The sequence below is a fragment of the Vidua macroura genome, chromosome 2, assembly GCF_024509145.1.
Source record: "Vidua macroura isolate BioBank_ID:100142 chromosome 2, ASM2450914v1, whole genome shotgun sequence".
Classification (NCBI taxonomy): Eukaryota; Metazoa; Chordata; class Aves; order Passeriformes; family Viduidae; genus Vidua; species Vidua macroura.
The window spans coordinates 9068083-9093575 of record NC_071572.1 but is presented as its reverse complement, the minus strand read 5'-3'; the positions used below and the strand labels follow the sequence as shown (position 1 = coordinate 9093575).

At 34.5% G+C, this 25493-nt stretch overlaps 2 protein-coding genes across 12 annotated transcripts in view; one reads left to right on the top strand and one right to left on the bottom strand.

Moving 5' to 3' along the window:
- The window catches only part of XK (X-linked Kx blood group antigen, Kell and VPS13A binding protein), a 280007-nt gene that overhangs the window by 4044 nt on the left and 250470 nt on the right, over positions 1-25493 (top strand). The gene's annotated exons all lie outside the window — the stretch shown is intronic.
- CFAP47 (cilia and flagella associated protein 47) overlaps positions 1-25493 on the bottom strand; it is a 348805-nt gene that overhangs the window by 231183 nt on the left and 92129 nt on the right. For 10 of the 11 annotated variants that reach the window (XM_053971830.1, XM_053971838.1, XM_053971829.1 and 7 more), the window contains exons 41-46: positions 23636-23703; positions 22596-22741; positions 17621-17723; positions 16497-16723; positions 9890-10070; positions 566-762 (exon numbers count right to left, since the gene is read on the bottom strand). In XM_053971830.1, coding sequence (XP_053827805.1) covers positions 566-762; positions 9890-10070; positions 16497-16723; positions 17621-17723; positions 22596-22741; positions 23636-23703 — 922 coding nt within the window. The remainder of the gene's footprint in view (positions 1-565; positions 763-9889; positions 10071-16496; positions 16724-17620; positions 17724-22595; positions 22742-23635; positions 23704-25493) is intronic. The other variant, XM_053971835.1, reaches the window with a different exon arrangement.

Sequence of the window (25493 nt, the reverse complement as noted above, 5' to 3'; positions counted from 1 at the left end):
CTTCCCTATAATTTTTGTAATTTTTTTCTGTTTTATTTTAAAGTTCTCTAAAATTTGACCAATAATTTTCTGAGAGGGATGATATTGCACCCATCTTCTCTCTCCGATCTTACTTCTCATGTGGCAAGGGTTTCATATACAAAGCAGATATGATAAAACTATACACTATATATTGGTTATGCTTGCCACATTTTTTAACTGTATGTAATCTAGCTCTTCTATTTTATTCCTCAGTATCTCTCCTTTTTTTTCTTCAGAAATAGTGTATTTATTCCCTAGATTAAAAAACTACTTTTTTCACTTTCATTGTGATAACATTATTAAATAACAGACTAACAATTTTGAAGAAAAACATCAAAATTCAGCCCATCAAACTATTAATTAACTTGAAGTAAATTATTTCTCCCAACAGTTTTTATATTATCTATGACATGGACTTTGGGAAATCCTCATGTTAGTATTTACATGCATTTCAGGACTGAAAATTTTAACAGTATTGATCAGAAATACACCTTTTTTAAAATCCTGAATCTTAGTTTAGTTAGCAGCAGAGGAGTGAGCTTACAATTGGAATTTCCTGAGTCACTGTCTGGTAAGCTGGAGTTAGAAATTCGAGCTGTGCATCAGCCTGCTCTGCATTCACCACACATTCAATCTCATAGACACGAATATCACAGGATGACTTCAGAAGAATCTGACAGTGGTAGCAACCAGCTCTCTTAGGAGTGAATTTTATAGGAAACTCAACTGTATCACTTCCACCTAACAAAACAAAACAAAATAAAACAAACAAAAAAAATTGTGCTGTTGTAAAGCTTTTCAGGAATATTGAATTCACAAGCAGAATCTGAAGAGATTTCCAATAAAGTGTAGGAGAGTCTTCCCAGCAGTACATGCAAAAATTTCCAAGAAACAACAGAGTGTTACCATGTAAGTTAGTTTCCTAAAAATCACATATTGAGGCATGCAAACAATATTATATATAGATTTTAGTAGTGCACAGATAAAGGTATTTTAAAATATCTCTTAAATCTAGCAGAAGAATTTAACATATATGTATTTCTGTAAATATTTTTAAAACTACACAAGCTACTACACATTTTCAACAGCTACCATCAGAGATACCAGTGACAGTGCAGTATATTTGGCTGAGTATACCCAACAACTACTGAAATTCTATTAAATGCAGTAGCTCTCGTGACAGCTCATTAGACCTTTTTCTATGCCACATTTTGTACTCAAAGTATGAAAGTATGTCAATTCCAAAATTGACAGGGGTGTCCAAGCTGAAATAGATTCATGCAAAGTCCCATTTTCCCAATCTGCAGCACACAGGAAAATTCCCCACTGTAATCTCCAGAGCAAGGAAGAAGCAACACAAATGCTGTCCATCTCTGCACAAAGCCAGGTCTAACAAGTCTGCTGCAAAGATTTCCTCCTCTGTGCTTGCTTACAGAAAAGATCAGACTCTTCCACAGGATTTTAAGTAGCCCTTTTAGGTCACGTTTCCAAAGGAGAAAAGAAAGTACATGAGAAACTCCAGTGATGGCCATAAAGAGTTCCCCAGTCCCAGCGTCTCTAAGAAACCTGAAAAACCACATGAAGACTGTAGCTGTAAAAACTGTAGTTTTACATGTAACAAAGACCAATTCTCTGCACTGTTTTCCAAGGTTAGAAAACAATGCCTAAAGCTGGAAAAAGATGATAAGTCAGAGACAAGGTTCTGTTGTACTTGAAGAAATATAATACAGTGTACACAAAGATCCAATGTATTTCTGCGTGAGTTTTACTCTTGCACTAAATGGAAATTTTAATTAGTAATAACTAGGGTTATTTTTCCCCGAGTTGGACCCATATTTGAAAGACACATTTTCAAACAGAAATGCTTCATATAGAAAAATTTAAAAGAAAAATCATAAAAGGTACATTCCATAATTATACTGTTTAGTACGGCATTACTTTATTTTAAAAAAATTGTTTCTTATGCATTTAGAAAATATATTTTAGAATAAGTCATTTGAATAACTTAAGTATTATGTTCAATTACAATAAATCAAAAGGAAAGCAAGTAAATTGGTTATATTTATTCAAACTGATAAATATCTTCTGCAATGATACATGGATCCTCCAAATCAAAATAACTACAGAAATCATTTGTCTTCAAATTATAGGTGAAGATTGACATTTTTTTCCTTCAAAATGTTTTTAAATACCATAAAGTAAACTGGGCTTAAAAATGTCTCAGCTTAGCATGTTTTGTTCTCTCAGTCTCATAAGACATTCAACAAAGATTAATTTAGGGATATATTCAAAGATTTAGTGAACATAACCCATGGGGCCACAACTGACTTACCTAACAATTTCTGAGAAAAGAGTGTCAACAGTAAGCCATGGGCATCATTTATTTAATTCCCATGTAGCAGGAAGCAGAGCCTGCATCCATCAAAAAGAATGAGGCTGCAAGCATTTCTTCAACAGTGAAAAGTCAGGCAGAGCAATACAGGGGTTTGCTACAGCTTCCATCCCTACTCAGGATTTTTATTGTTTCACAGGGAAGCATTCCATGTGAAATAAGCTGACAGTTTTATTTTCTAGATTTATGTCTGACAAATGCCTACAGGAAACATTCACTTGATCATATTGGGTTTTGTTGTGAGACAGTTGTCAAAACAGGGGTATTTGCAAAAGCTAAACTTTCAGTGTGCAATTTCACCATGCATTGTTGGAAAACTAAATTATAGCACATAGGCACTGATCATATCCTCTGGCAACTGCCTGGCCTTTTGTGCCATTTATTTATTGCAAAATACAATCTGATCACCAAAACTAACAAAGTTCATGTCCTCTGGTTCTTAAAAATCTTATAACTCATCATTTTAGATCTGCTTAAATTCAAATTAAGTCCTCTAACTGCATTAGCCTACAAACAGTACCTTACAAAAAAGAAAAGTAATGGCAGTTGTTTTGACATTAAAATGTAAGAAAAAACATATTCTGTAAGGTAGTAATAATGGCCCTTAGTGGTCACTGTTTAGCCATATTACAAATTGTGGGAGGATGAAATGAGTAAAAATAGAAATGCTACTCTTCCACACCACAATCTATTGTCATAATTGTGAAGGTAGGAAAGTATGTGCCTTCAGCATTCATCAAATAATTGCACATTATATTAGCTTTTGTTCAGCAATGGTGATTCTATCTATTCAGAATTTCAAAGCTAAATTTCTCACTGAATTTATCTCAGTCTCTGACACTATGCATGTGTCACAAACAACTGTTTAAATTAACTTCGAGACTGAATTTGCAGGTATGGACTCCTAGAAGGTTAAATAAGCAACCATAATTAAGAATCCAGACTCTTCTGACTTTTGCTTACATATAAGATCTTCAAATGGGCTCATCTAAATTAGAACATCACTCAGTAGTCTCAGAAAAAGCAACTACTCTTTTATATCCCCTACTGAGTGTTTAAAAGTTTTGAAATTATTTGCTGCCACTGTGTATGTTTATTTATTATTTCTTTTCACTTTATCTTAATCAAACAGATTTGTAGAAGGGCTTCTACAAAAACCTAACAACTGGTTATTTGTTCCTTTTTCTGTTTAGATACAGCATACCATTATACACCTAAACAAAAAGTTAAATACACTTAATCAGAAAATGAAGATATACTGGGAAACAAGAATGAAAGCAGGTTTTCCTTAATTGATCTAAAAATAAAAATGGGAGACACTTTTTTTTAATGTCTTGTTATGAATATTCAGCAAATGTGCTTGTGTATCATTCAGAAGCCAGTGAGGAGCTGTGTGGCACTACAGTAAAGCAGTTGTAGGGGGCTGGTTGTTTAATAATCATTGAGCCTAATATTTATGAAAAATACTCACAGCACTCTAGAAACAAGTGGTCACTACATCAGTGAGCAGTGCTGCCAAGGTTACCTAATACAGCTTTAAGAACCACGACATGAAGGTGTTTTCTTAAGCCATTTGATGAGTAGCCACGGCTGGAAGGGATTAGCCAAATTATAAAGAATTACACTGATAAAATAGATCAAAGACTCTTGATCTAAAAACACAACAAAGAGCTAAGGTTTCTCTAAAACACACACTCAAAACTTACAAAAGTATTTCAAAACTGATTCTTTGTGAATGGAAGACTGAACAAAATTTCCCACAAACAAGGAAGAAAGCTCAGAACTATTACAAAGACTGCACTGAATGCATAAGGAAATATTACATGGAGAGAGGATCAAAACCAAGTCTTTTTTATCACTTACTACAAAATAATAATTTAATGCATAATTAGTAATGAAGGCTTATAGTGAAAAGATATAATAAGAGCTAGCTAGAGACTTCTGTGGTGTCGTTCCTTTCTTTTTGTGATCTAGATTTCTCTGAAGAAAGGTTTTCTTTGTTTAAAAAAGAGAAAAAAGTAAGTCACTAGTAGCTTTACCAGAAACCACAAAGAAGTCAGAACAATACAAATAAAGTAACTGTAGGAACAATTACTGAGAAAGTAGAAAATATCTAGCAATTCTTAATAGTTCTGTAGACAAAGATTTTTCATCATTCACTGGGTAGAAAGGGGGGGAAAAAAAGAAAAACAAGACAACTCTTCTTGGATATTCTTTGTAAGTGTAACAGCAGGGAGCCAACATTGTCAAATCCTGTAGGAAGAGGCAACAGAACTCCAATATTAGCTTTTGATACTGAATCTAAATTAGATAGCAAGGTGGAACAACTTTTATTCATTGAAAATTAGTTGTAAGCTTTACTTATTTATAAGGGCAATTTTGATGTGAAATAGTACAACCTAGCCATCAGAAAAAGGCTTTAGTTTTATATTCATGCCTAGGTTTTCCACGTTTATTTTTATAAATATAGGAAAAACTCTAAACCATATGGAATGACAAAAAGCATTCCATAGCAAGCAGTGTATGCTTGCCTTAGAAAAGTTCAATAATTCACATGCTAATAAACTACAGAAATTGCTAATCAGGGCACACTTGCTTAGGTGCATATCCATTTGAAGATTAAAATCTACCACTACCTTATAGAACTGCACAAATCTATCATTACTGATGGAATATATTTGTGTATTTATCATTCCATGATGGAATTTGGTTATTATTAAAAGGTATAAAAGAAGGTATTCATATGCTGGTACTGACATGTGCTGCTGCAATGTTTAGAACAGCAATTGCTATCAGCCATTTACTCCCATATATTTTCTTTCCTTTAAAAAATGTCTAGTCCAATTGCTATCAGGTTTTCTGCTAATAGCACAAGTGGCAATCTAAAGTCATTTCGAGGCAGAAGATTGCAAACAAAAAAACAGTTTGAAAAAAAGAAAATCAAATTAACAGGAAGCCCTTCTTATAAAGTACTCAGATGGTTCAGTATCGATGAACTGTCACAGGCAGCTCTGTGAGGTGCTCTGTCCCAGGAACTTTTATGTTTCCATTACTCAAAGGAATTGTCAGTGTCATGTTACAATGTATAAAGGCATAGCCTATTCCAGAAAATTCCAGAACTTCCTAATTCTGGGATAAATCCTTATTTAATACCAAAACACATATTTTGGATGTTTCTTTTAGCATTAGAATTTCACCAAACAATTCTTATATTAAACCTTAACCTGACAATTGGAGCAAAAGTGTGTATCCTAGGAAAGCTCTCACTTTCTTTGTCAAAAGACTGAGTGATAGAAAGATTTTTGTTTCTCTTGAGTTTGTTCCCATTTGATAAACCTCTCATTCACATATTTTTACAGAAATCATAAATTGCTTCATTACAAATCTCTGTCTTATGTAGAAGTGCTGTACTTTCTGCATAGAGCACTTAACAGTCTTCACAGTCAGACATATTTTCCCTTTTTAAATAATTACAGGTAACCTGAAAGGAACCTCTTTCCCTCAGAGATCATGGAGTCATCAAGGTATTCAATCTTTCAAAACCTTGAAAATTACTATAGAACTTGGCTGACCCCTTCCTCATTTGCAACCTTCTGTCTGAAGTGTGGAACAAGAACTGGATGTGCTGTTCCAGTATTATGTTCTCTTTCATAATACAATAACAGCACTTTTCTATACCTGCACTGTATTTTTTAAGTTATGCATTCAAGGACCCTTGTTTTTCAAAATTTTACAAAAAATCCTTTGATGAAAGAACAATGGAGCTGATGTCAGAAAAAAAGAAAGTGGGAAGTAAGGCTGACAGCTTTAGTTCACACTGTGAGAGAAGTTCTCTGCTGCTTTGCACATTTCTCAAACATTCTGGGAGACATCACTGCAAAACAAAGCCTCCCCTTTCTACCTACGTTATTTCATCTTTGATCAGTATCATTATTTAGCATAAAAACCATGTTGTTCAAAGAAACCCAACTGCCTAAGAAGTTGTTCTGCTTAGTTAAAACTCAGTCAAAGCTGATTTTCAGTGGATTGACTGCAGAAAAGACAAATAGCACTGACTTTTGCACTGGTTTTCACAGTTCTGCTTGAAAATTCACAGCTATTTCCTTATTTCCTAAACACAGTGGGTGTTGTGCTGCTGGACAGGACCAGCAAATATTCAGCAGAAAAAACGCTTATAAAAGCTATTCAACAGAGATAATATAATAGCTCTGACTTACCAAACATGGTCCTCACCTGCAGGAAGAGCATGCTCACTTACACAGATACAGCTTTGTAAAATAAGACTGCATGGCAGGAAATCTTAAATAATTATAGAGATTATAAACATATATATGCATTACAAAGTCAGTGGTGACACAGGTAAACAAAGTTACAACTCAAGTTACAAGTCTGAGCCATAAAGCCTCTCTATTCAAAGTTTCTCATCCTTTCACCTTTAAAAGGAACTTGTTAGTTTGGTGAATCATGGAGCTGGTTTTGCATGCTATTTCTCTGTTGCTAAAATTTGGAGCCATTATTTTAGTCCCACTTGATATCTTATACTTTGAATTCTTTCACAGCATCCCTCTAAGAAAAAGGCAACATATTTCAATGTTGCAACATTTTTCAATTATGCCTAACATGACTTTCTTAATGTTCAATCTATCATTCTTTAGTTTGTAAAGCACTGCAGTTTTACTGTCAATTATGTTTCCCTGAGCTAATAATAACTCCTTAATATGGGAATTGAATTATTTCCCAGGTTATTTTTAATGAGAGAGGGAAACTAAAGCTCTTAAAGATCCCATTTGAGACAAAGGTGAACAACCACCATGGTGTGGTTAAACCCTACCAAATGATTTAGCATGCAGACTTTGTTCCAAATATATAATTACATATTTGCTTGCACTAAAATTCATAGCTTATAACTATGTAAGAATTCCAACTAACTTCTTTCACAAAATCTGTGTCATTCCTAACTCAACAAAGTCTTTGTATAATCTTCACAATTAGTGAAACTGGTTCCTAAGGACCCCCTTTCTGATGACTTTCCAATATTGAATTAACATTTGCTAAAGGTTTTCAATCTTGGAAATGTATTATTTTAGATCCATACAAGTATGAAGTATGGGTTTTGATCAAGATATTACACTTTAAGTAAGGTAAGCATGTTGTACTCTTTTTATCTATTTGATCTGTAAATAGTGCCAAAAATGTGATAAAATCATTTAACAAGATCTATTTTACAAGAAAATGCTTTGAGTGGCATTGATTTTTTTTTACCTTCTAATGCCCTGTTGGCAGAGTTCTTAAAACACTGGTTGCACACTTCCTGCTACTGCAATCTAAGAAATTCTGGTCCAAAGATTGATTTTAGTCAGCTTGCTTCCACTGTTGTTTTTCTTCATAAATATAAGCACTGTCATTTCTTCAGAGAACCAGCTACTCCCACCCTAGGGAAAACCACCACCATGCCTAAAATACTGCTGCTTTCTTAGACAATGATGTCAAAATTTTCAGATGAGACCAATGGTTTATCCAGGACCACCAGCTGGGGACTTCTGTCACAATATTGTGTTTTCTAAGAGCCTGTAAATCCTCCTGCATTTCCTCATTAGTGCAATAAATACACTGAATCAGTTGGCACTGTCTTCCTATTGAAGAAGGAAGACAGTTGTTTTCATGCTATTCAGTTGGTTATATTAGCTTCCCTTTCTGGATGTTCTTTATCTCATCACCTCTCTGAATTCACTACAAAAGCCCCATTTATTTTTCTGCATCATCTTGACATTTCCACTTCCTCCTGTAACTATTACCCATTCTAGAAAGAAAAAATATATATCAAAAAATTGTGTACACTGCCATATGTATACACTGATTTTACATTGATTACTCTCCTCTTTCAAGTATTTGTTTAATATCATTTGATGAATAAAGAAGCAGCATGATATAAGAGTAAAATAACTACTTCCTTACTGTAATTTATAATAGTATATCATTTATTATAGTATATGTTATTGAAGTCGTTCATTTCCTACATTCTTTACTATAATGTCATTTATTCACTATGTTTTTTTAGTGAAAACAATGCAATTAATATTCTAAATTTTTCAGTTATATCCATTCACATTTAAAATAATTTTTTAAAAACATTTGAGCAGTTGCGAAGCAACAGTGATCTGCCAACTGGTCAGTTAAGAACCTTTGTTGTGAGACCATGATGGAGTTCCTGTCAGGACATCAGATCTGTGTGTGCAGAGTTGGCTCTCTTTCCCCCAGCTGTTATTCTGCTCTTCTACAGTGTAATCCAAAGAATCTCCTAAAACACTCAACAAAGCCATTGACTATTTTTAGTTCACCTCTACAGTAATTATGACACAAACATATTGTTATTAACTTGACAATGAAAGATTTTAGGATTTAAATATCCCGCCACACGTGACATGTTCCAGCCTTCAGTGTCACATCTATTCTGCAGCTTCTACTGACTGCTCATCCTGTAGTCCCTCACCAATCCTGCTTCTAATACTGCCATAACTATTGCTGCCATCTTCCTAAAAACACACCCTAAAATGTTTTATAGCAGGTAAATTCTACTTCAATTAAAGTATCAATAATAAAGACTCCTCAGAAAAAAATAGAGATTCTTTTTATTATTCCAGAATAGAATAGACAAAACCAAGATATACATTGAGTGTCAAAACAAAGACCAAGAAAGTACAACTTGGAAAAGTGAACTGCAAAAATATGCAGAAGGACTCCATTGATTAAGAACTGGTGAAACAAAACTAGATATGGACTGTGTATAATTCAAGCTTCTACAAATTTGCATGAAGCTCACCTCTGAGATTCCTTTTCCCCAGACTCCAGTTCTCTCAATGGCTCAAGCTGCTTGTGAGGTTTTTAAGAAATGCAACCTAGAGTGCTTTAAAGGTTTAAATAAAGCATTTTTTAAAAAAACAACAAGATTTCTGTATAAAATTTAAGATACTAGAAAAATTAGAGACAACAGACTGACTAAAGATGGCAAGATCACTCTGAAAGGTAATGCAGAACTGTTCATTAATGAGGGACACCATTAGCTGAAATCTCCCTCTGGCTGACTGAGGAGGGCAAACAAGAGATGTGATATGAGTAGCACAATTTGAACACAGATCCGTGCTGGATGAGAAGTGGAAAGGAGAAATGGGAAGGGAGCATAAATTCAGGATCTGTCAGGCAAACAGATCACATTAATTTGTCTTTTAGAGCAAGTCTCCCGTGCTTGTGTGCCTTTGAGAAAACCAATAAACCAATGGCAAGTGGAAGGCACTGGTTTGAGCTAATATTTAGAACTTGGGTAGTGACAAGAAAGGCAAAGTTCATCAATAGTATCAACTATAATCAAAGGAAATAATCGAAGGAAAGAAAGATAATTTTCTGAATCTACTCAGGAAAACCTTAAAGATTATCTTGGCAAAAGAATACAGTCAAATTCATCACCTTTAAGACTATTACCTGTTTTCTGAGATGCAGGGCATGAGGCTGATGAAGTGTTCAAATTAAGTCTGGCTGAAGATAACACCGGAATAGAGAACTTTTTAGGAACTTCAAAGAGGTGTTTTATGCTCACTTCTACACTGTAATGCACGTACTTCAGCTCGGGGGGGTGCCTGCGAGGTTTCAGAAGTGCATGTCTCTGCAAGTGAAGCAATAATGTAGACAGCTGAGCAATCATACTCAATTTTCAGGTTGAGAAATACGAAACTGTACAGGCTCAATTCTAAAACTGAATTGGTAATTAAGAAACTTACATAGCAATTTTGAGTGATCCTTCCAAATAAAAACTGACTTGTAAGATATTTTTAGCATCTGAAACATTTGTTTAAGAATAATGCATTTTGAAATTTACAGTAAAACCATAGCCTACCCAGAAATAATCTCTGCTAGCCTTTATGCATATGCAGGAAAGGCAAGAATGGGGAAAAAAACATAAAAAGAAAAATATTTTGTATCAGTAGTAGAAAGATGCTTCTTCTCCTACTTCATAATGTTTCTGAGTAATAAGAGGCATGAAAAAGAAAAGTTATGTTGCTTTTTGGCAAGGGATAACTATTAGCTAACTGATATTTTAATGTTGAACATGTATTTTAGAAATATTGGCATTTAGAATCAATTCTAGAGACAATTTAGCTCCTCCTCTTGGTAAAAAGCATTGCTAATCAACAGCATGAAACATATTAGTAAAGGATTAGCACAGCATTACAGGCATCTGAACCTCTTAAGGAACTTAATTTGACTCCTGTAGGATAACATTACAAAAATACTGCAATGATTTAATACACTACTTGCTCAAAATTGCCATTTTCAATCCAATAACACACCATAATTGCAATGCTCAAGAGTAATTGTAAGCTGGACAAGTTTTAAACCAAGTAATGTCTTTGTTACAGACAAGACTTTGAATTAATGACTGCTGTGAATTATCTTGAAGCAAATCTAGGACAGAGATAAATATGGACATATGCATGTTTTGCTAAGAAAACTGGTTTATTCTCAAAGTCTTTTGCTTTAAAATACTGCCAGGACTGCAGGTATCACAGTACATATTTCAGTAGGCCAAGGAATGCAAATCCATTGTGTGAATTCAAAAACTCAATTTAAAAGGAAAAGGAGTGGTTCTGAAAGATATCCATTAGGTGTAAGATGGTCAAATTACTGTTTAAATCAAATAAACTTGGGTTCTGCATTGGGTTGGTGATGGGTTTTTTTTTGGTTTGCTTTTTTTCCCCACATTCCCTTGCTGGTTTTAGAAATCAGACCCACACTCTGCCATTGCTTTGTTTTGACCATTAATCTATCCTTCCATAGTGACAATACAGTGTTAAACAAAAAGTACAAAAGGACATTGGCAGCCTGTTAAGATTTGGTTATTAATATAGGGTTTTTTGCACAATAAATATAGAAACAGTTAATTATTCAAAATTCTTGTTCTATGAAGAGCAATTGGACAGATGTATTTGCCTAAAAAATTCACATCAAACCAAATTCTTAGGATAGTTCTTGTACTACTGTATTTGCACAACCTTGTGCAAATATAATTTACAGAAGGGACAGGAAAAATTGTTATGTGAGTTGAAAATCTGAGCTCACTATTCACTCATTTCTATCATACAAGACTGGGCTCTGACATTACTCCCTCTCAAACGCACACAAAATTAATTAAAAAATCATTAGGTACAAATAATTCAATTGCCATATTAATTGCAAATTCCACTTCTCTCTGATAGGAATGAAATGCCAGAATATTTTGTAGTGGAAAAAAAAAATTCATTCTAACTTGTAATGGGAGGTTCCCAACCAAAAGAAATACATACATTTACCAGTTTACATTTGACTTGCTCTTCTACGTAATCAAATATAAATTTATACCTAAAAATTATTTTTATAACTAGACTATTTTCCAACATTGAAATAAAAATCCAATATGACTACTCAGTTTTGTTAAATTTTAATTGACAGTATAATTGTAAGATGACCTTTCCTGGAGTACTGAACACATTTGAATTATAATTATCTTGAAGAAATGTCTTATTATTTAAAAACTCACTGAAAGACTTTTTTTTAAATCCTTGTTCATGTCATCTCATTTTTAAATATAGGTTAGGGAAAAAACCCAGTTGGTTAGTATTACACAGTATATGAACATTTCAAATATTTCCTGGCACCTTGTAAACAAGTAAAGGATGAAAACATGTTTAATGAGACCTAGTGTAAAAAGAAAATTCTGCAACCATACACAAGACTAGACTTTGCTGCCTCATAGGCTAACATTTCCAAGAGAAAATGTCAACACAATTCAGATGAATGTTGCAACTGCTCCAATTTTTAACATTTTTGTGGGCAGTGAGAATTAAATGGAATTTAATATTTTTTAACTCTCATGATCAATGCAGATCTAAGACCTCCCTACTGCAAAAAGAAAGACTCCAAGCACTTTTACTTCATCAACCTGATGGTTCATGATATTCCAAGTGTGGAAGTCTTATCACCAGCTAATAGTATTTGCATTCAGTTCCCAGGATTAATTATTTTCTTCGAATAATTTTTTTTGAAATCAATGGAGGGTATATAAAGCATCAGAATTAAACTTGATCTTGAAAGTCTCAAGGAATTTTTGATTTTCCAAGGTATTTTCTTAGATGTGCCACCTGCACTTTCTATGTGTAAAGGGTGGCAGATTCTGTTACAGGGTTCTGAGGTACTTCTCTCCTTCCTTGCATATTACTGCTCTTCAAGTCCTAATTTAGAACCATTTCTTCCTTCCAGAAATTAACTTCTAAAACTGCTTCTCATTAATAAAGAAATTTATTATCTTGGTCTCTCAGAACCCCTGTGATCAATTGTGTTTGCCACCTCCCTTAATCCCATATCAAAAGATAAGTGATGTAATAGAAAAGACATCGGTCTCGCTTGCAAATTCAGCAAATTGAAATCTGACCGCAGGTCCTTTTCTGAAAAGTTCATTCCCACTCAAATGTATCTAATGCATTTTTTTTATTTCCAGTACCTTCTCTGCTCAAGGACACCATGATTCTTCCTCAAAAAAAACCCACACCAGTTTTTAAAAAAGCAGTTCTTTACACTGAGCTTACAAATTTCCATAATCATACAGGAGAACACAAAAAATCCTTCTTGATCTCTGGGTGTCTATGAAGAGAACAAACTCTGAAGATCCAAGCTGGACAGGTGTAGGATGAGACTTTGCCACGTCAGCTGAACAGCAGAAGCCACAACCCCAAGTGCACAAGGTCTCCATCCATTTTTCCTTGATCAAAACTCAAACTCACCAACACCACTGTGGTGTACTAAAATTAAAACGCTCCATGTTGCTCAGTCACATGGACAGCAGGATAGAAAGGAAATCACAATGTCCTAACATCTGGAGTATGGCAAACGTGGTGTCCACACTCAGATGAGACACGTTCAAAAGGAAGCAAAATGGCCTAAGTAAATACTTTTTACAGCTTAACAATGAGGGCACACCTGGACACAGCACAAAGTTAAAGCTTTAGCTCTGGGATTCTTGTACAACAGGACTTTTCCTATCATAATGTCTAGTTACACAAGGAGATTATCGGCAGATATGAAGAAAAAGCCCTGTATCTAGCAATTGGGTCTAAAACTAGGCGTGTCATTTTGAATCTCACTTCACTGACTGCAGCATCCTTTCCCTCACAGTCCCAAGTAAACGAATTCTCATATTGTTATTGCTTTTTTCTTCACTTTCCTCTATTTACTACATTTAGTAACCTTAGTCTAAACATGTTCTTCTTCCACAGTCTCTTATCTTTTTTCCAATACCCTCTTCCTTCCCTTGTTATCTCTGTTCACCTAAACACCCCCCTTTCACCCTTCTCTTATTCATCATTACTAATTACTCACAAAACAGCCTTTGTTAATTATTCACTATAATGCCAAACCCAACATTAACACTGTCTGAGAGTTCCATCCTATATTATCTTTACTACTACCCAAAAATGTTTTAGGAGGAATTAAAGAAACTCACAAAGTAAGAGAGTAACACAATTTTATGGAAAAAATATTTTAAAAATCATTATTTGTTGTCGCTGTCGAGCAGGACGGGAACAGAGAACTCCAGATCAGAAGGCAAAGAAAATGAGCTCTGATTTATTTCAAATATACCGCTCTATATATAGAGAACATCGAGAGGACTAATTTCATTGGTCTTAGAGTAAAAACATCTCACACCATTGGTGGGCAGTGAATGACGCACAGTGGCAGAGCATATCTATAAACAATGTGAATAACAAGATAGATTAGAGAATTATTTACATTCTTTCCCAACTGTTTCCCAGGCTCTTGCCTGGTTAGAAAACCTTTCTCTTTCTCTCTGACTGAGCTGAGAATATCCACAATTTGTTATTAATTCCAATAATTTAAACAATCAATATACATGTTTGTTCCTTATGGCAAAAAAAAAAAAAAAACCAAAAACAAAAAAAACCAACAACAACAAAAAAAAAACAAACCAGTAAAAACATAGTAAAAAAGTACCTAGGACTTTTAGGTGTGTATAGATGGGTTGAGTAAAAAATTATACCTCTAGTTACTGATTATGGATATCCAGTTTGACTCCAAAAACACAGCCCACCTTTACTGCTGTTTTCCGTGTGACTTAAGTAAACATGACAAAAAATTGCAGTTTAGAGAGACTGGAAATCATGCAATTATTTAGTTATTTATTCTTCAATTTGACATGATAAAATTGGACCAAGTAGTACTAATGTAAGGGTATTTTCTCTTCTGTCCATCTATTGTCTAACATGATTCTACCTGCAGGAAGCAAGTAGAAAGGTGGAACAGAAATCCAAAAGAGAAGAACAGATTTCTAAAGACTCTGGATTTCTCTATAACCTAAAACATGTGCCCCAAAGAAGTTTGGGAGCCCAAATAATTCATTGAACTGTGGGTGCTGTAGATTGGCTTTTTTTCTTTTTTGCCTTTTTATTGTGGGGAAAGGGGAGAATTTAGACCACCCAAAACAAATTTCAGCTCCAATTTTCACTGCAGAATATCAACCCCCTCAAAAAAGGTTTCTCCAGTTAATGCAACCAGAATTTCTATGCTAGCACCTTTAAAAAGATAGATGGAGAGAATTTATTACAAAAAGTTTTTAGGAATATGTTTCATATTTTAGTCCGCATAGTGGATATTGAGATTTTTTTTAATGTGCAAACTCTTTGCTATGCCAGTAGAAGAACTTCTCCCCTGTATTTGTCATAAGCAAGTATAAGACTTTGTGTACATGGAACAAAATACTTCTTTCTGCAAATTAGTTTCATTTCTCACATGATAATTCATTCAGTGCTAGTATCCACCATTATGTGTTTTATAAGGTAATTAAACTAATTATCATCCAGTCTTCCACAATACATGTGGTTTTAGAACTCATATTGCATCTTAGCATGTCTGGTGGTGCAAGAAGTGTTCCTATTATGTTCAGTCTTGATCCCACACACAGCTTCAGAACAGTTAGACTTTTCATCAAGTATTTGCTAAGTTACTGTGATATTAAGGGACTTGAATTATGAAAACTCAATAAAAGTTTATCACAGCAGTGGATTTGCCATGATGCCAAAGGAGATTGCTTGAGTCTAGATGACATGATTACAATTGCTGTCCCACTCCAAACACACAACAGATAAAAGTTACAATGTAATTTTCCCTCATTTTGTTTGTTTTCTATTACTTTTCAAACAAAAGGCATAAATTCAGGAACATCAAAGCACAAGGGAAAATTCTTTTCCTCTTACTTGGGGAACTGTCTAACTGGAAAGTTGGTATAACATTGCTGCCCAGCAATTGGTCTGAGGCAAGGCACCATCAGGACACAAGGGAAATTAAAACCCAGAGTGTGGCCATCATCCTCAGAAGGCTACACTTGAATTCTTCATGAGGAAAAGCCTTGTTTATTTGGCAATAATACTATTATAAATTTATTCACAAGTAATAACTGATTGTTTAATTGACTGCCTTGAGAGAACTTTTTGTTTCTAGATATTGAAATCTTAGGACAATATGTATAGGTTCAATGAGGCATAAGAGGAGAGCTGTATCTTATTAGAAAAACTTGAAGGCTTTTCAAAACTATTTTGCATTGATTGCAAGACAAGGAAACATCTGTCCTGCTCCTTCATTTATTATCAAAGTTTATTGGGTTGGGGGAAAAAAAATCCATTTCTTACAAAAATATGCATAGTGAATGTTACTAATACAGATACCTATTACATAGAATATGAAAGCTTTTTTAATCAACAGGTATTTTTCAGAAGTAAACTAAATTGTTAGTACTTTTCTTAACTGCAGTCAAGTTTTCTTAAAGGAAGGACATCATAATAGCATGGGGTGACAAAGTAGCTTCAGAATGAACATGCAAAATATTGCAGTGCCTGAGGGGGAACTGGGATTAGTAACTGTCAGATTACAAATGTGTGAAAAAAATCTAACTTCACACTATTACCTGAAACATAAAAAAAAATTCAGTCCTATAAATCAAGGACAACTAAACTTAATTGCAGCACCAGATAATTGTGTTTCTCACCTCCACTCTGGACAGCCCCAGCAATGCAGTTGCAACACGAACGCTGCTGCTCTGCAGAGTCCCAGTCATCGATCTCCTTTCATACTCAACAGATGACATCTGCTGCTGTGCAGCGAGAGCCAGGGCCCTCTCTCTTGACTCATTGATCAATGGAATCCTCAGATTCTCCTCCAGAGTCTGACCAAGTCCACATTTCAAATATAAAACTGGCTGTGCTGTGCTTGCATCTGTTAAAAAAGCCCGAAGAAATGAAAGAGCAAAACAAAACCACACACCATATTTATCAGCTGGTAGAATTGCAGAGAGTATTTAAAATTTCTAATTTCCAAAGAAAATAAGAGTACAAAATTCCTTCAAGGTTTAATTTCATGCTATTAACCTAGTACATGCCATTTATTACCTATAATACTTTATTTTTCAACATAATAGGGAAGTAAAAATTAGCAGACTGAAATGCAGCCCAAAATTTAGCTAATAGGGCTAACAAATAACTAATAAATAAGCTAATAAAAAAAGTCCCAGACTTTAGTGCTACTATCATTATGACAGTATTAAAAGTTTACCGAAGTCTTTCTGCTACCTACACAACACAGCCATGCTTTTACCACTCTAGATGATGTTTCATCTCCTCTAAAAGAAACTATCAGAAATTATTTCAAGTAGCAGCTACACTGATTCTGAAATAGGATGGACAGGACTTTATCCCTGGCTGTTTGAAGACAAAAGGAATATCATTGGAAAATCACATCACTGCACAAAAAACTCATATTTTAAAGCTAGAAAAATTCTAGATAAAGATGACTTGTCCTGGTTCATATGGCTAGCAACCTATATTTAGAAGAAGAAAATAAGAAAAATTATGAAAAAGTATGCAGACTATGTTAAAAACAATATAAGACAAAGATCACCAACAACCAGCTGATGCTCTGAAGAGAATGGACTGGAAAACATTAGAAAAACTATTGCATATATTCATTACAATGTATTTTTTACACTTCACTATAAACAACTTATTTTTTACCACATGTACTTAATGATTTTAAGAAAAATCCATATAAATAAAAGAATATTTGCAAAAAAAATTATTTGCTCTATTTTACTCTTCTCCCTTCTATTCACTGTACCTTCTGAGGTAGCCTGCAAAACATTTGGATTATCCAAGGCAGGCAATTCTGAAGGCAGAGGTAAATCACCTGTTCCCTCAATCAGGTATACAAACTCTCCAATCTGAAACACAAGGACACACATCCACACACTTCAGAGAGCAACTCATGCAGAACAGGAGGCAAAGTATTACAACCAACAGCAAAGATATCCTAGTAACATCTCAAATCTGACCTGAGCAATAATTTAGATATTCAAGAGAACTGTTTTTTTTAAACTGTGCCTAAATATAAGAAAATTAGTATTTCAAGCCATGTGGTGATAATAAAGTAACTTTAATTGATAATATTAAATCTGAAAAGTCAAGAAATTTCAAAAAGCAGAATCCTTTCAAACTCATCATATATTTTAACTGAATAAGGCTACCCTGACCCATAAATACAGCAAAAATTTGAATTCTAACTACCTACTACAGTTACATATAATTAAACATGTTCTTGAGCAACCTGCATTTCTCTTCAACATTTGGATTTTTTTTTTAAAAATGTTTACAATAGTTTTGAGCCAGAAACATTTCTCTAGAAAGCAAAAAAAAAGAAATGGAAGTCAAAGCAGGTTAGCGTCATGTACAAATTCTCCTTAAAAAAATAAAGTTAGTAAATCTTAATTATTTCATTACAAAATGGAAAATCTACAGAAGATTGAAAGTAAATATAAAGATGACTGAGAACAAAGCAAGACAGTAATTTTTAATAGTGGAAAGGATAACTTAATTAGCAGAGAAATAACAGTTTGAATTATAGATGGAATAAAAAAAATAAGGTACAAATGAAAGACAGAGAAGGATTTTTGAAGAAAAGAAAACTCACTGAAAGTACTCCAAATTAAAGACCACAATCAGAATGGCCCAAACTAAAAGGATATCTAAGTTAGGATATCTTAGTTACCATATACCTATCTGAACTAGGCAGGAGATTTAACATATATACTGCATATATTGCTTTGATAACTTCTTTGTGTTTACCACAATTTTTTTCAGACAATTTTAGCTTCTACTGATTGCAAGATAAAGAATTAAATGCCTCTGCAACAACTAATACTTTGCACATTCTGTCTCTCTTTATTTCCATAAACCATATTCTGTAAAACTCCACCCTAAAAACATGTATTCTGTCTTTTACTCTTCATTCCAGATATAAAGGAAATAATTTATTTATATAATTTAGTGCATCTGCCAACCAACACAATGTTTTCCCGTTAATACTGCTCAATAGTATAGGAAAACCCAAAGGTTTTTCCTTTGCCTTCATTTGTAGTTTCATCAGATATTTATGTTAAGGCTGAAAACACTGCAATTATATTTCTAACCCAGCAGAAGGAAAGCTATTCAACTTTGATGGTATTTTCTCCCCTTCCTTGATTCAAGAGCTCACACAAGTCTTCCTTGAGAAGGATTAAAGAAACCTCCAGCAAAATTGGATTCTCACACACAAACAGCCACTCCTGGGAACCAATTTAAACTGGAATTATTCCTGTTTGACACAGTGATTTGGCTCCATAAGGGTCCTTAACAAGCTCACAGCACACACAACTGATTTTATGAAGGTGCTGGTTGCTGGGATGCCATTCTGCTATCAGCTACTTTTCCTGTCCTTGCTGAAATCAATATGCTTATAGGAAGCAACAAAATTCCCAATTTCCTCTTTGCTTTGAAGAATTCTGGGGTTTTGACCTCCACAGAATGCAAATCCTGTGATTTTCTAGCTGAACTTTTTTCCTGATGCTTTGGAACAGAATGGCTGTTTCACTGAACTTGGAGAGTTTCGCTTGTATGCCCACAGTTTTAATGATTTATATTTCCATTTTCCATCAGCTGCAAACAGGACAGCATCAGCATGCTGCAGGGTTTACTGTTAATGAAAATAGTTAATAAAAGAATGTTGAACTTTCTCTCCAATCCCATTGCTATCTGATGTTTTAAAAGAATGTAGGGCTACTAGGAGTTTGTAGTTGCCTGTGCAAGGCAGTTAGTAACAGCAACTGATAGAAAGGGTTCTTTCAATAAACAATTTACTTTTATACTAGACACTAAGCTGTAAAAGTCTGGATTGACACTCTTAAATTATGATTTAATAAATTATTATCATTAAAAATTCCACATTGTTCACATTTAAATTACCTCCTGGAAACAAAAATATATTTTTTAAAAAGCAACACTGTTATGTTTTAACAATATTTAATATCTTCTATCAAAGATCTATGCTAAAAGTCTGAAAAATGTGTTTCAATTTTTCCTAAAGAACAATGAAATACTGAAACAAATCCTTGAGAAATGTGCTAAATGGCTTGTTCTGTCATTTCAAACCTTAGGAAAGTTAACGTAAAGATTATTTCAAAATAAGGAACATCCTTGAAGCCAGAAGCCTTGAATCAGTGTATCCTTTTGCTGTTATTTCAAATATATAACTGCTGCAGCAATGGATAGGATTCCCAATGAGATTCAAGTACAGTGATTTAAATCTCAATACTTTCTTCATTGATTGTAAGGAAGGAGCAGATCTGCTCTGATTACTATCTTGGTCTATTTGTAGGGTAGGGAAAAAAAAACAGAGGAAAGGTAGGTAGTAAAAAAAAATCACAGAAATGCTAAATAAAATTATTTATTAGATTTTATATACAGCACAAGTCCATATTTGTATGATACAAGACTCCTCAGTGTGTAAAGTCATTTGATCATCATACAACATGGTGGCTGCACTTCTTTGTCAGTTAGATAATGGTATGACTGAAATATTGCAGCCATATACAAAATATTTAAGAAAGCCAAATTCTTCCTGTGCCATTACTATACGGCCCTAAAATCATGTTATCTACCTTGCAGTTTCATCTTTACCTAGGAGATTTAATTCCTCACAAATTATGCAATTAAGTAGATGGAGCTAATTTTTCTAACCTGAGGTTCTGCATATCAAAAACTCTGCACTTTGAGGAGCCTTTAAATGCATCACACCTACTCAGCTAAGCTGGAAGGACTAGGTGATCCAAAAAGTTACCATACAGGATTAACAGCAGCTTCTCTGAGGCATTAATGCTTCCTGCTGTGAAAAGGTCAACTAAACCTTTGTTAAGAACAGTGAGTTGTAGCTAGGTGTCTAAATTTATTTCTACATCACCACTGGAAGCAACACAGGGGCTGTCAGAAGTGTACTTTTCCCTTTCCACCTGAGCTATGACCACCCTACAGCTCTGACCACATCTCTTATATTAACACTCTTTCCTTAACATGTCTAAATTTCCCTTCACTTCTTCATGTAGCTTTCAGGCTCTATTCCTTGTGCAGCATGAGCCTACTCTTCTCAGCCAGGGTGTGAACTACTGCTTCTGATAAAAATACAATAAACGGTAAATTGCCAGTAGCAGAGATTTATAGGGTATAAAATAATAACAGATAAAAAGAGATTCTTCTCAGATTTACTCCCAGACAGAAGTAGGCCAGCTTCTTCCTTGTCTAGAGACTGCATCTAGATATTTCATTGAATTAAACGGATGGACCTAAAATTCTTTTATGAATGTACTGCTGTTGATGTGTATTTCTTCCCTAATAATTTCTCTCTCTGAATGATGCTGAGCATTGGATTGATTTTCCACTGAACCATCCACAAAGACTGTTAACCTCTGGTATGGGGACTCTTTGTGGGTGATTACCTGCTGTCAATAAGGTGTGAGCTCACTATTTCAATGTGTATTCTACAGAAATTCCTCTTCTATCTCAGCTAATTTCAAGAAAATCAAGAGAACTGTACACTCTTTAAGATGTCCAGTCACATGGTTTGCTTCCTTTAAAAATAGCCAGTATTTTCAAATACTGGACATACTCAGAAAGACAGACTTGGGCATCATTGCATCAGTCTTATTTTCCTTTATGAACAAGATAAAAAAATCAAGCTGGCCATGTGGCATAGCCAAAGTCATGTTTAAGCAATAAAAAAAATCCCATCAAACACCCAAACACCAAACACCAGAAGTTCCATGTCCTATAGAAGGTAAAAATATGGAAGCTGAGAATGTGCAGGAGAAAAAGTCATTTAGCTTTAGATGCATTGTTACAAATCATCAAATTCTCTGGCGGCAGAGAGAAAGGCAGAGGTATGTGATTGCACAGAAGGGAAGCTGAAACACAGAGGCATTGTTAGGAAAGTAAGAAGCAGAATCCAAGCCTTGAGTTCAGCCACACATAAAAGAAGATTATAGAAACAACAGGGTTTTGAAAAACATTGACAGTCAGAGACAAAACACAGCAGACAGGTTAAAGAGGTGAAAAGATGGACTAAAAGATGGTCATAAGATTATGACCACTGAGATAAAGTATTACAGGAACATCAAAAACCTGGGTTGCAAGGTTTGAAGTTCTGAAATTTTATTAAAATCAGATCTTGGTGATTTGATTGAATTTCAATTAAGGATATAGGGCAAAACCCAGGCTCTCAGTCAAGAGAGACTGAAAGGTGTGGAGTCAGTATTCATGTACAGTCTTTTCTGAATGGAACTCTGATTGAGAGAAAAATTTAAAAAGAGACAGCAAGGAAAATTATTATTCTACTTCGACAGCATACCCTAAATATAGAGATGAATACATGGAGAAGTACTGAACAGTAAAGTCTTTATCCAATCCCTGCCTATGTATTATTCTTGTACCCACGTCAAGACAAATTATTTAAATTTCTTTTCTTTCTGAAGCTCTGCTGCCTAGAAAAGCCACCAAAATAATATTCCCTGCAGTATTACTTCTTATTACCTAGTGGTTTTAAAGTGAAAAGTTGCCTGCAGCATTTAATATAATTCTAAATTATGTGTAAAAGGACAGTAAACAGATGCCCTTGATCGGGACCCCCAAGTCCCTTTTCACAGCACTGCTCTCATTTACCCTACTTATGCACAATTGGCAAAAGTTTCTTACCTGACATGATAAACACAGAACACACACTTTATTCTTACCTTTTCATTAACCAGAATGACAGTGCAGTAACGCTTTTCCTGATGAAAGGGAAGGAAGTGAATATCTAAGGCTGCAGACCCTTTCCCTTTCAAGAACAGTTTTTCCATTGGACTGAAGAACTCATGCAGGAGGCCAGATTGATCAGCTGTTAAAATAAATTTAAGTGAATGTTTAGCTACAACAGCACAGGCTGTAAAATAAAGTAGTTGCATGAGTTTAAAAAAAAAAAGATACTGTATACAGCCTCCTGTAGCAATCAGTATTTAAGGCACACCTGTAACCAGTAATCAGTATTTACAGTTACAGTTGTGTAGATGTGCTGCAATATTGCATGCTGTATTATTTAAATACATTTTGCTAATTACCTGTGTTCTTATTCTGTACACTGAAACAAAACTGGGGAAAACAGACAGTTCTCACTATTAAAAATTCCTTAAGGAGGTACAGCCTCTAAGAAAAAGTCTAGTCACATCAGAAGGAAAAGTATAATTTACTGCTATTTGAACAAAGATTCTCACTCTCAATGCAGCAACTATGTACCCAAGAATATGTGTGAAAGTGAAAACAACAGAAACAAGTGAGATCACATAAGAAAATTATGCCAAACTCTGGCCAAATAGATAGAACAGGGATGGACATCCATAGCTTCTGTGAGTAACCTGTTCCAGTGCCTCACCACTCTCACAGTAAGAATTTCTTCCTCATTTCTAATCTAAATCTGCCTTCCTACAGTTTAAAGACATCACCTCTTGTTCTATCCCTACATATCCTTGTAAAAAGTCCCTCTCCAGCTCTCTTGTAACTCCTCCAGGTATTGGAAAGCCACAATAAGATCACCCCAGAACCTTCTCTTCTCCAGGCTGAATTTTTGACTGTGATGCACAATTTGAGGCCAACATTTTACGAAAACTATAAATAATAGTTACTCAGCCTATCCATAAATAATATTTATTGAATATACTTAGATGTCAAAATCTTGCTTCTGTAGATAATTTAATTTCTACTGTAGTAAGACATGAGGTATTGCATAGGTACTTACAGGAAGTCTCTTTCTTTGAATCTTCAAGCAGTCCACCATTTTTTGAATTTAATATGGTATTTTCAGAACTAAAAGGAAAAAAAATTTAAAACAATATTCTAAAGCTGGACATTTTTATTATCAATGGATAGCTTAGTTCCCCTTTTTATGAATAAATACCAGAAAAGCAAATGTTTTCAACATTTCAACAACAAAAAAAACCCCACCAAAATAGACCACTACATTTTGGAACCAATAATGTTAAAAATCACCCTATCCACTTGAGGTGGCTACAGGAATGACCTATATTAATTAACATTGCAGTTAATCATTCAAAAGAAACCTAACATAATCAAGGCTTTGTCTAAAAAAAGAAGAAAGGGATGAATCTTAACCTAATCACCTGAACTCTCTCATTACAATATTGCCTTTCAAGCGTATTTGAAAAGAACAGTTATACTAGAAAAAAACAGCTTCAAACAAAATCCCCTTTGAACTTCCATCCTCCCAAAGCAAACTGTGCTCCTCACCATCACATTTTCTTAATGTGACTTTATGTAGTTTTCTATTCTTCTTACAAGTAATTCCCACCATTGTTGGCAGGTGTTAAGATTGTTAAGGCATTAAGACTGCAGTTACACTTATGGAAGGAGATTTTTGCTTAATTTACGACATGCACAGAGCTCAAAGATGCTGAAAACAATACTGTAATGTATCAAAAAATACTGCAAGTATCAACTCAAAACTCTGATTTTAAATTATCCATACATAAAAGTTTTTTTCCCCCAGCAGTAAAATTTGGTGAACCAGCATACAGCAAACAATTACTACATACAATGTTTGATGTTGTGTCTCTCTTAAAATAAATAGTTAATCTTGCTGGGCTAAGAAAAAATCACAGCCTTAAACAAATGGACATGCAAAACTCTCAGAATATGTTACCCTGGAGATTTGTTTTAATACTTATACTTAAAGACCATTTTTCAGAAAGGAAAATGATCTCTGAGTATATACAACATACTATTTATACTATACTTTACAAATAAGTATCTCACATTGAAAAAAATACTAATTTCATATAAAAAATTATTTCTCTCAATGCTTTATCTTTGAATGAGAATGCCAAGTCCTGCTTGCAAAAACAGAGACTACAGCAGAAGAATCACTGTAAAAGTAACAAATAGCTGAAGAGCTGTATGAAAAAATAATAAGAATAGTATAACAAAATACATTACATTTTTTCCACTGGTTAGAATTATACATTGAATAAGTCTTATTTTCAGATCTGAACAACTGAGAAACTCATTAGACTGATTTAACATGGTATTGAACTGCTCTCAATAGCAATTTTTTTCTCTACTTCAGTGAACAAAGCACTTGCAGGTAAGTGATGGGAAAAGAAAACAAACCTGTGTTGTGGAAGACATGAACATTATGTCTCATTCTTCCATAACAAAAAGAAATAGCATCTTGCTCAATAATAAAACTGAAAGGAATAAAGTTCAGAAGGTATAAGAAGCTTGGTTATGTTCAAAGTCTGGTTCAATACATCCTCTTTCAATACACAGAGAAATAAGGAAAAGGATTAGGGAGAAGAGCTTAAAGCTGCCATAAAATAAGTCTACACAAACTGTTCACTGCACCTGGGTCAGGCAAATCCCTGGGATCAAGAGAGAATGTGGAATGAATGGCTCAAAAGCAGCCCTGTGGAGGAGGATTTGGGCATATTGGTAAATGAAGATTACAGATGAGCTGGCAATATCCACTCTCAGCCCAGAAAGCCAAACATGTCCTGGGCTGCATCCAGAGCCCCGTGGGCAGCAGGGCAGGGAGGGGATTCTGCCCCTCTGCTCTGCTCTGGTGGCACCTGCAGAGCCAC